This window comes from Pecten maximus, chromosome 8 (assembly GCF_902652985.1).
Source record: "Pecten maximus chromosome 8, xPecMax1.1, whole genome shotgun sequence".
Taxonomy (NCBI): domain Eukaryota; kingdom Metazoa; phylum Mollusca; class Bivalvia; order Pectinida; family Pectinidae; genus Pecten; species Pecten maximus.
Window position 1 is genome coordinate 21,699,580 of NC_047022.1, and position 13,348 is coordinate 21,712,927.

The 13,348-nt window shown below is 38.8% G+C and overlaps 1 protein-coding gene across 1 annotated transcript; it reads right to left on the reverse strand.

Moving 5' to 3' along the window:
- LOC117332200 (adhesin Ata autotransporter-like) lies at nt 1–13,000 on the reverse strand. The gene is made up of 2 exons (XM_033891084.1): nt 11,832–13,000; nt 1–172 (listed from the first exon to the last, which is right to left on the reverse strand). Exons 1-2 carry the CDS (start codon nt 12,998–13,000, stop codon nt 1–3), a joined length of 1,341 nt encoding a protein of 446 aa, XP_033746975.1.
- Nucleotides 13,001–13,348: the final 348 nt, after the last annotated feature.

Genomic DNA, 13,348 nt, shown 5'->3' on the forward strand with positions numbered 1-13,348 from the left:
TTACTTGTTTTTGTTTTTACGCATGTACACATCAGCATTGTCCTTTTGTTTCCGTACTTTCACCCTACTCGTCAAGATCGTCACTATTACGAGCACAAATATACAATCCTCGTCCACAGAAACATATAATGGTGTCTGGTTATGGGTATTGATCAGTTCTGGTCGTGTGCAGCTACAGAAGAAATACACATATTAAATTAGTGGTATCAAAAGTATTATTGGACGTAACAGTTATAGGTCAATACGCTGTTCTGTCAAAATATATAACTATTTTACTTTGCTGCCAAGTTTCATCTGTAACCATAAACATGTTTGATCGACCTAATCTTTGCGGTTCAGAATATTAAAGAACATTTATTCATTGTATATTCAATTAACATCCCAGTAGATTTGCCGTAAATCTTATTGTCAGTGAAAGGTGGATTCTTAGTGTCGGGATCAATTTTGAAAATAGCATGTGTGATTTATTCCTTGCAATGAATATAATTTTCGGCAATATCGCTTTCAAGGCATTGTATGTTGAAGTATCTCAAAACATTTGAAATAAGTGTACACACCTGTAACAGGTATATAAACCAGTAATAGGTATACACACCTGTAACAGGTATATAAACCAGTAATACGTATACACACCTGTAACAGGTACTGTATATAAACCAGTAATAGGGATACACACCTGTAACAGGTATATAAACCAGTAATAGGGATACACACCTGTAACAGGTATAAAAACCAGTAATAGGTATACACACCAGGTATAGGTATACACACCAGGTATAGGTATACACACCAGTAATAGGTATACACACCAGTAATAGGGATACACACCTGTAACAGGTATATAAACCAGTTATAGGTATACACACCAGTAATAGGTATACACAGCAGGTATAGGTATACACACCAGTTATAGGTATACACACCAGGTATAGGTATACATACCAGTTATAGGTATACACAACAGTTATAGGTATACGCACCAGTTATAGGTATACACACCAGTTATAGGTATACACACCTGGTATAGGTATACACACTAGGTATAGGTATACACACCAGGTATAGGTACATGTATATACACCAGTTATAGGTATACACACCAGTTATAGGTATACACACCAGTTATAGGTATATACACCAGGTATAGGTATATACACCAGTTATAGGTATACACACCAGTTATAGGTATACACACCAGGTATAGGTATACACACCAGGTATAGGTATACACACCAGTAATAGGTATACATACCAGTTATAGGTATACACAACATTTATAGGTATACGCACCAGTTATAGGTATACACACCAGGTATAGGTATACACACCAGTAATAGGTATCCATACCAGTTATAGGTATACAAAACATTTATAGGTATACGCACCAGTTATATGTATACACACCAGTTATAGGTATACACACCAGTTATAGGTATATACACCAGGTATAGGTATACACACCAGTTATAGGTATACACACCAGTTATAGGTATACACACCAGGTATAGGTATACACACCAGTTATAGGTATACACACCAGGTATAGGTATACACACCAGTTATAGGTATACACACCAGGTATATGTATACACACCAGGTATAGGTATATACACTAGTTATAGATATACACACCAGTTATAGGTATACACACCAGTTACAGGTATACACACCAGTTATAGGTATACACACCAGTTACAGGTATATACACCAGTTATAGGTATACACACCAGTTATAGATATACACACCAGTTATAGGTATACACACCAGTTATAGGTATACACACCAGTTACAGGTATACACACCAGTTATAGGTATACACACCAGTTATAGATATACACACCAGTTACAGGTATACACACCAGTTATAGGTATACACACCAGTTACAGGTATACACACCAGTTATAGGTATACACACCAGTAATACGTATACACACCAGTTATAGGTATACACACCAGGTATAGGTATACACACCAGTTATAGGTATACTCACCAGTTATAGGTAGACACACCAGTTATAGGTATACACACCAGGTATAGGTATACACACCGGGTAAAGGTATACACACCAGTTATAGGTATACACACCAGGTATAGGTATACACACCAGTTATAGGTATACACACCAGTTATAGGTATACTCACCAGTTATAGGTATACACACCAGTTATAGGTATACACACCAGTTACAGGTATACACACCAGTTTTAGGTATACACACAGTTATAGGTATACACACCAGTTATAGGTATACACACCAGGTATAGGTATACACACCAGGTATAGGTATACACACCAGTTATAGGTATACACACCAGGTATAGGTATACACACCAGTTATAGGTATACACACCAGGTATAGGTATACACACCAGTTATAGGTATACACACCAGTTATAGGTATACACACCAGTTATAGGTATACACACCAGTAATAGGTATACACACCAGGTATAGGTATACACACTAGTTATAGGTATACACACCAATTATAGGTATACACACTAGTTATAGGTATACACACCAGTTATAGGTATACACACCTGTAACAGGTATATAAAACAGTAATAGGTATACACACCAGGTATAGGTATACACACCAGTTATAGGTATACACACCAGTTATATGTATACACACCAGTAATAGGTATACACACCAGTTATAGGTATACACACCAGGTATAGGTATACACACCAGGTATATGTATACACACCAGGTATAGGTATACACACCAGTAATAGGTATACAAACCAGTTATAGGTATACACACCAGTTATAGGTATACACACCAGGTATAGGTATACACACCAATTATAGGTATACACACCAGTTATAGGTATACACACCTGTAACAGGTATACACACCAGTTATAGGTATACACACCAGTTATAGGTATACACACCAGTTATAGGTATATACATCAGTTATAGGTATACACACCAGTTATAGGTATACACACCAGTAATAGGTATACACACCAGTTATAGTTATACACACCAGTTATAGGTATACACACCAGCTATAGGTACATTGTTTGTATATACACCAGTTATAGGTATACACACCAGTTATAGGTATACACACAAGTTATAGGTATACACACCAGGTATAGGTATACACACCAGGTATAGGTATACATACCAGTTATAGGTATACACACCAGTAATAGGTACACACACCAGTTATAGGTATATACATAAGTTATAGGTATACACACCAGTTATAGGTATACACACCAGTTATAGGTATACACACCAGTTATAGGTATACACACCAGTTATAGGTATACACACCAGGTATAGGTATACACACCAGTTATAGGTATACACACCAGTTATAGGTATACACACCAGTTATAGGTATACACACCAGTAATAGGTATACACACCAGGTATAGGTATACACACTAGTTATAGGTATACACACCAATTATAGGTATACACACTAGTTATAGGTATACACACCAGTTATAGGTATACACACCTGTAACAGGTATATAAAACAGTAATAGGTATACACACCAGGTATAGGTATACACACCAGTTATAGGTATACACACCAGTTATATGTATACACACCAGTAATAGGTATACACACCAGTTATAGGTATACACACCAGGTATAGGTATACACACCAGGTATATGTATACACACCAGGTATAGGTATACACACCAGTAATAGGTATACAAACCAGTTATAGGTATACACACCAGTTATAGGTATACACACCAGGTATAGGTATACACACCAATTATAGGTATACACACCAGTTATAGGTATACACACCTGTAACAGGTATACACACCAGTTATAGGTATACACACCAGTTATAGGTATACACACCAGTTATAGGTATATACATCAGTTATAGGTATACACACCAGTTATAGGTATACACACCAGTAATAGGTATACACACCAGTTATAGTTATACACACCAGTTATAGGTATACACACCAGCTATAGGTACATTGTTTGTATATACACCAGGTATAGGTATACACACCAGTAATAGGTATACACACCAGTTATAGGTATACACACAAGTTATAGGTATACACACCAGGTATAGGTATACACACCAGGTATAGGTATACATACCAGTTATAGGTATACACACCAGTAATAGGTACACACACCAGTTATAGGTATATACATAAGTTATAGGTATACACACCAGTTATAGGTATACACACCAGTTATAGGTATACACACCAGTTATAGGTATACACACCAGTTATAGGTATACACACAAGTTATAGGTATACACATCAGTTATAGGTATACACACCAGGTATAGGTATACACACCAGGTATAGGTATACATACCAGTTATAGGTATACACACCAGTAATAGGTACACACACCAGTTATAGGTATATACATCAGTTATAGGTATACACACCAGTTATAGGTATACACACCAGTTATAGGTATACACACCAGTTATAGGTATACACACAAGTTATAGGTATACACAACAGTTATAGGTATACACACCAGTAATAGGTATACACACCAAGTATAGGTATACACACCAGGTATAGGTATACACACCAGTTATAGGTATACACACTAGGTATAGGTATACACACCAGGTATAGGTATACATACCAGGTATAGGTATACACACCAGTAATAGGTACACACACCAGTTATAGGTATATACATCAGTTATAGGTATACACACCAGTTATAGGTATATACATCAGGTATAGGTATACACACCAGTTACAGGTATATACACCAGTTATAGGTATACACACCAGGTATAGGTATACACACCAGGTTATAGGTATACACACCAGTTATAGGTATACACACCAGGTATAGGTATACACACAAGTAATAGGTATACACACAAGTAATAGGTATACACACCAGTAATGGTATACACACCAGTTATAGGTATACACACCAGTTATAGGTATATACACCAGTTATAGGTATACACACCAGTTATAGGTATACACACAAGTTATAGGTATACACACCAGTTATAGGTACACACCAGTTATAGGTATACACACAAGTTATAGGTATACACACCAGTTATAGGTATACACACCAGTTATAGGTATACACACCAGTTATAGGTATACACACAAGTTATAGGTATACACATCAGTAATAGGTATACACACCAGTTATAGGTATACACACCAGGTATAGGTATACACACCAGTTATAGGTATACACACCAGGTATAGGTATACACACAAGTAATAGGTATACACACAAGTAATAGGTATACACACCAGGTATAGGCATATACACGAGCATTTTATACATTGGATACTTGTTTTGCCGGTACATTAATAAGTTAACTTTCGTGATGTCTAATGTTTCTTCAAGAATAGTTTTATTGATGAATCAGCGATTTCGTTCAGCGTAACCTTACACGATTTATGTCACTTTTCTTTGTTTAAAAAAACATCACAAAGCAATACAAAAGTATTTTGTAATTATCCGAACTATTGATTACAGATAAAATGTCGCCAGAAGTTCTACAATTAGGGGACAGTTCCGCGCTATTCCTCTCTACGAATCAAGGTTACATTTCGTAAAAACTCCTGTTTGTTACCAAATCTATATTGATTAATGCATTTTATCACCAGGCAAAAATCTTGAATTGGAACGCAGATTTTCTGTTTCATTAACGGAAGGTTGTTAGACACTGATCACTTTTCGAAATGAATCATAGAAACCAATTCCATCTCAATGTTAAAAACCACGTGATTAAATAAATTTGTAATCACGGCTGGATGGTATAATTAAAACATGAAAATGCTTACTCTTCATCAACGTGATTAATAATACAGTGTATGTATAATTTAATTATTGTATCAAGTCATGTGATACTTGTGACAGTACATATATAATAAACGTACAATGTATTGCGGATACTTATCAACAACCGCTGTTTCTTGACGTTTCATTGGTTGGTTTAAACAACTCAGGGTATTTGATCCTGGATTATGCTTAGCTTTGTACAATGTATGGAAATCTGCTGAAACTGAAATAATTAATGGCGTATTGAAAGCATCAAATTAGCTTACGAGAAAGTAAAACGTTACTTGTCTTCCCCAAAGAAACAGCGAAGGAACGGCGAAAAAACGAACGACTTATAAACGGTGAGAATGCAGTGTGGTCCTACGAACAGTGATTTAGTGTAGCGTCCATAACACAGGAGAGAAAGTGATGATACAGGACAAGTAGATCTCTGAAAGGTGCTCTTATATCGTTAGAAATAGTAAAATATCGCGAGAGTAAGAACACAAGTAGTAACAAAGAAATAGTGATATATCGCGAAGGAAATACGACAAGTAGTTATTTTCTGTGTATTTCAAGATAAAAATCATTGTTCCATTAATTACTATACATGTCGCCTGCAGCAGTACATTGTCTCATTGCGTAACATTGTGATTTTCCAATGGGGGATTGCAGTAAGCTAGTTTGTCACTTTTCTGTATTCATTTTTAGACGTGTTATGTCCGTTTGTTTTTGGTTTTAGGTGTTTAGCGTCCTCGCAACGGCCAGGGTCATACGAGGACGGGTGTCAAGGTCACAACAACAGCCAGGGTCATATGAGGACGGGTGTCAAGGTCACACCAACAGCCAGGGTCATATGAGGACGGGTGTCAAGGTCACACCAACAGCCAGGGTCATATGAGGACGGGTGTCAAGGAGACACCAACAGCCAGGGTTATATGGAGACGGGTGTCAAAGTCACACCAACAGCCAGGGTCATATGAGGACGGATGTCAAGGTCACACCAACAGTCATGGTCATATGAGGACGGTGTCAAGGTCACACCAACAGCCAGGGTCATATGAGGACGGGTGTCAAGGAGACACCAACAGCCAGGGTTATATGGAGACGGGTGTCAAGGTCACACCAACAGCCAGGGTCATATGAGGACGGGTGTCAAGGTCACACCAACAGTCATGGTCATATGAGGACGGTGTCAAGGTCACACCAACAGCCAGGGTCATATGAGGACGGATGTCAAGGAGACACCAACAGCCAGGGTTATATAGAGATGGTGTCAAGGTCACACCAACAGCCAGGGTCATATGATGACGGGTGTCAATGTCACACCAACAGCCAGGGTCATACGAGGACGGGTGTCAAGGTCACAACAACAGCCAGGGTCATATGAGGACGGGTGTCAAGGTCACACCAACAGCCAGGGTCATATGAGGACGGGTGTCAAGGAGACACCAACAGCCAGGGTCATATGAGGACGGGTGTCAAGGTCACACCAACAGCCAGGGTCATATGAGGACGGGTGTCAAGGAGACACCAACAGCCAGGGTTATATGGAGACGGGTGTCAATGTCACACCAACAGCCAGGGTCATATGAGGACGGGTGTCAAGGAGACACCAACAGCCAGGGTTATATGGAGACGGGTGTCAAGGTCACACCAACAGCCAGTGTCATACGAGGACGGGTGTCAAGGATCCATTTTGGTCTCTTTAGTCCCCTAAATATAAGTCAAGGAAGAAAATACATGGTTCAACATTCATTGAGATACTGCAGGCATAGTCTTGACTCTTGACCCTTGACCCTCTCCTTGTCCCTCTCCTTGACCCTCTCATTGACCCTCTCCTTGACCCTCTCCTTGACCCGCTCCTTGACCCTCTCCTTGACCCTCTCCTGCACGGGTTTACATCCGCTGGTCTTGATCGACTCCATTACACAAATGTAAACATGAACAGCTTGTAATATTTCCACGGGATAATAATGTTGAGAAAGATGGATTTAAACGGAGTGGATTGGAACTGATTCACCTCGTAATTAAACTGGATAGTGATCACTGGTACATAGGCATTGGTACTCCAGGACAGTAAACGTAGCCCCTGGTAACTCAATAGTATAAACGCCACGGTTTTACGTTGTAGGTATAAACGTTACGGTTTTACATTGTAGGTATAAACGTCACGGTTTTACATTGTAGGTATAAACGTTGTAGGTATAAACGCCACGGTTTAACATTGTAGGTATACACGTTACGGTTTTACATTGTAGGTATAAATGTTGTAGGTATAAACGTTACGGTTTTACATTGTAGGTATAAACGTTGTAGGTATAAACGTTACGGTTTTACATTGTAGGTATAAATGTTGTAGGTATAAACGTTACGGTTTTACATTGTAGGTATAAACGTTGTAGGTATAAACGTCACGGTTTTATATTGTAGGTATAAACGTTGCGGTTTTACATTGTAGGTATAAACGTTGTAGGTATAAACGTTACGGTTTTACATTGTAGGTATAAACGTTGCGGTTTTACATTGTAGGTATAAACGTTGTAGGTATAAACGTCACAGTTTTATATTGTAGGTATAAACGTCACGCTTTTACATTGTTCATTGTAGGTATAAATGTCACGGTTTTACATATGTACATTGTAGGTATAAACGTTGTAGGTATAAACGTCACGGTTTTACATTGTAGGTATAAACGTTACGGTTTTACAATGTAGGTATAAACGTCACGGTTTTATCTTGTAGTTATAAACATTACGGTTTTACAATGTAGGTATAAACGTCACGGTTTAAGGATTGATTGTCAATTTTGTTGCTTGCATGGACTGATGAAGGGAAGTGAACCTCGTGCAAATGAAGTGAACTGCGAAGCAGTTCATGTACCATTTGCACGAGGTTCACTTCCCTTCATCAGTCCATGCAAGCAACAAAATTGACAATCAATCCTTATATTTACGTTAACCAAATTTAAAACTTCGCCACCAGATTGCAAAATTCGGTCGCAACAGTGTGACGTAAGTGCGTCACTTTGTAACATTGTTATACTTGTCGTACATGTGTGCACAGTAGTGGAACAGCAGACAGTCAACTATTCTAGTCGCCAAGGCAACGCAAAATATAGTGCCATACACGTTTTGATTATTACGATGTTGATACACATAGATACGATATTTTCAAGGTGAAATATTCATTTATAATAAATATTTATGATATTGTATAATAAAAACTTAGTAATACCTATATAAATACGAATTTAAAGTGCAGTGTTGACAGTATAGTTAGTGTGTGATTTGGTCACTCGAGACACAGGGACTCGGTTAAAAAAATGATGTGATGCAGTCTAATAGCCGGGATATTCAGAGCTCGGGAAAAAGTGTAACAATGTGGATTTTAGTCGCAGGTTAGCTGGTGATATACAAGGTGTTCTTGAAATATTGGATTTCATTGTCGCACTGGAGTTTTGGGATGTAAATTCTGGTAATAGTAAGTAAAGAAACATTGATTTGAAAATAGGCGGTATTCGACGGCCGGAAACTTGTGTCCTCCATATGTTTAGATTGAGTCAAATTACGACAATAATGTGTCCCTGTTCTCGATATAGCATACTTCTGCTGCCAGTCTGTTTTGTGTTGTTAAATAGTGTTTAAATTGAGGTTTATTTTCTGTGACCACTGAAATGGTATTAAGCATGACATTCGAGATACAGCTAACGTTAGACCTACTGCGCTACGTAGGTCATGAGCTCGGTGCTATCGAGAGTGTCAGTGTTCTGTCAGATCCTGTTTTCTAAACTGTCTGCATTATACTGGCATTTTTATTAACACATAAAGCGGCTATTCCACTTGTGTTCATATATGTTTATAACAATGTTACACAATTCACAAAGTGAAAGTGTATTCAAGTCTGAGGCGGTACAGAACTCGATCGCCATTGTAAACTCAGTGAATGTATTCACACGCCGGCAAGAAAGTGATTCGTCTCTCAGAACAGAAGCACGCGACCCAAAATCTTCAACGGGAAATGAAGTGATCTGAGTTTACTATGTTCATTGAGGCGGAGCGAAGTGAAAATGTAAATATTTTACAATGTAGGTATAAACGTCACGGTTTTACATTGTAGGTATAAACGTCACGGTTTTACATTGTAGGTATAAACGTCACGGTTTTACATTGTAGGTATAAACGTCACGGTTTTATATATGTACATTGTAGGTATAAACGTTGCGGTTTTACATTGTAGGTATAAACGTCACGGTATTACTTTGTAGGTATGAAGTATAACTGTTAAACGTCACGGTTTATATATGTACATTGTAGGTATAAACGTCACGGTTTTACATTGTAGATATAAACGTCACGGTTTTACATTGTATGTATAAACGTCACGGTATTACTTTGTAGGTATAAACGTCACGGTTTTACATTGGAGGTATAACATTGTAGGTATAAACGTTGCGGTTTTACATACTTTTGTTTGGACAGAATGGTTTGGCGTACGACCAGAAGGACTTGCTATTAAAAAAAACCACCAGCTACCACAAAGAGACCCCACCTCGAAATAACCCCTGGCTATTCAAGAGGGGATAAACCATACAAACTGAGCGGATGACCAGATGGCGTGTACTGACCCATCACGTGACTTTGGAAAATCACGGACAAACAACACAGCGGTAATATATTATATGATGTCAATAAATACAGCCAATAGAGAATGTAAAACTGTAACATACAGCTGACCCGCCGTCCCATGGCTTACAATCAGTGATACAAATGTACTGGATCGGGTCGATCATCCTCGACCAGGTAGCTCACAATTGGTAAAACATCCGGCTAATGTCCAGAGGTCCGGGTTCGAACCCCGTCCTGGCCGGACATTTCCCCACTCCTCTTACACACAAGTATGGAAACTCAGAACGGAAGTCGGGCCAGGAAAATCAAAACTAACATAAACACGTGTTAACAATAGGAGAAGATATGCGGAAGGACATCTAGACTAATGCAATCGTGATGTTTACAATGTAAGGTTATAGAGCGGTCGAATATATTCTGTTTTCTAGAATGAAAGTGATATAGAAATGCCATTCACATTTCCCTGTTCAAATGACTACTCGCTGTATATCTCTAGTTAGACATCCAGCAAAGACACACAAACCATCAACTGATCATCTGATGGCTATCTTCACCTGCTACTTTGTGTAGTTGATATGTGTTCCGTTGTCGTTTATGCGTTACTGATGTCGTTGATATGTGTTCCGGTGTAGTTGATATGTGTTCCGGTGTTGTTTATATGTGTTCCGGTATAGTTGATATGTGTTCCGGTGTTGTTTATATGTGTTCCAGTGTCGTTGATATGTGTTCCGGTATAGTTGATATGTGTTCCGGTATAGTTGATATGTGTTCCGGTTTAGTTGATATGTGTTCCGTTGTCGTTGATATGTGCTCCGGTATAGTTGATATGTGTTCCGGTGTAGTTGATATGTGTTCCGGTACAGTTGATATGTGTTCCGATGTCGTTGATATGTGTTCCGGTATAGTTGATATGTGTTCCGGTGTTGTTTATATGTGTTCCGGTGTTGTTTATATGTGTTCCGGTGTCGTTTATATGTGTTCCGGTGTCATTGATATGTGTTCCGGTACAGTTGATATATGTTCCGGTGTTGTTTATATGTGTTCCGGTGTTGTTTATATGTGTTCCGGTGTCGTTTATATGTGTTCCGGTATAGTTGATATGTGTTCCGGTACAGTTGATATGTGTTCCGATGTCGTTGATATGTGTTCCGGTGTAGTTGATATGTGTTCCGGTATAGTTGATATGTGTTCCGGTGTCGTTTATATGTGTTTCGGTGTAGTTGATATGTGTTCCGGTGTCGTTGATATTTGTTCCGGTGTAGTTGATATGTGTTCCGATGTCGTTGATATGTGTTCCGGTATAGTTGATATGTGTTCCGGTACAGTTGATATGTGTTCCGGTATAGTTGATATGTGTTCCGGTATAGTTGATATGTGTTCCGGTGTTGTTTATATGTGTTCCGTTGTCGTTGATATGTGTTCCGGTACAGTTGATGTGTTCCGGTACAGTTGATATGTGTTCCGGTGTAGTTGATATGTGTTTCGGTACAGTTGATATGTGTTCCGGTACAGTTGATATGTGTTTCGGTACAGTTGATATGTGTTCCGGTATAGTTGATATGTGTTCCGGTATAGTTGGTATGTGTTCCGATGTCGTTGATATGTGTTCCGGTATAGTTGATATGTGTTCCGGTGTAGTTGATATGTGTTTCGGTACAGTTGATATGTGTTCCGGTACAGTTGATATGTGTTTCGGTACAGTTGATATGTGTTCCGGTACAGTTGATATGTGTTCCGGTATAGTTGATATGTGTTCCGGTACAGTTGATATGTGTTCCGGTGTCGTTGATATGTGTTCCGGTACAGTTGATATATGTTCCGGTGTTGTTTATATGTGTTCCGGTGTTGTTTATATGTGTTCCGGAGTCGTTTATATGTGTTCCGGTATAGTTGATATGTGTTCCGGTACAGTTGATATGTGTTCCAGTGTCGTTGATGTGTTTTCCGGTGTCGTTGATATGTGTTCCGGTGTCGTTGATATGTGTTCCGGTGTTGTTTATATGTGTTCCGGTGTCGTAGATATGTGTTCCGGTATAGTTGATAGGTGTTCCGGTGTCGTTGATATGTGTTTCGGTGTTGTTTATATGTGTTCCGGTGTCGTTGATGTGTGTTCCGGTGTCGTTGATATGTGTTCCGGTGTCGTTGATATGTGTTTCGGTGTTGTTTATATGTGTTCCGGTGTCGTTGATGTGTGTTCCGGTGTCGTTGATATGTGTTCCGGTATAGTTGATATGTGTTCCGGTGTCGTTGATATGTGTTTCGGTGTTGTTTATATGTGTTCCGGTGTCGTTGATATGTGTTCCGGTGTCGTTGATATGTGTTCCGGTGTCGTTGATATGTGTTCCGGTATAGTTGATATGTGTTCCGGTATAGTTGATATGTGTTCCGGTACAGTTGATATGTGTTCCGGTACAGTTGATATGTGTTCCGGTACAGTTGATATGTGTTCCGGTGTTGTTGCTATGTGTTCCGGTGTCGCTGATATGTGTTCCGGTGTTGTTTATATATATTACTGATGTCGTTGGTTTTGTCCAAGCATTTTCCTGACAGCAGGCCAGTCCACTGACAACGTAAAACATCAGATGACATTTAAACATGTCTGAACAGCTCCAACTATCTAAAAAATGGAGATTTTGTAGCCTCATTTAGTTTAGAATTGTCATGAGAGCCAGCGTGGTAAAATATGTCTGCTAGCGTCTGTAGTAGAGTCTATACGTGTTGGTAGTAAATCTTATGTAATCTGCTTCCATATATCTACTGTCACAAAGACAGAACGTGGTTAAACTTGATCGATTTTGATGTTTTGTTTTCATCAATATTTCACAGAGAAAGTATAACGGTATATATGGCTTCAAATACTGGAGAGTAAAGTGATGTTGAGGTCCAATACACGAGGGTTGTTTTACTCTAATTTACCATCTTCGCTTTGCCAGTCAAGGCTTACA

What these genes read in the sequence shown, in the direction of transcription:
- LOC117332200 (XM_033891084.1), bottom strand. Translation starts at nt 13,000, where the DNA reads ATGTTTAAATGTCATCTGATGTTTTACGTTGTCAGTGGACTGGCCTGC. An exon ending in TGTACCGGAACACATCAACT is followed by an intron (nt 173 to 11,831) that starts GTACCGGAACAC and finishes TTTCTTCTGTAG; the next exon opens with CTGCACACGACCAGAACTGA.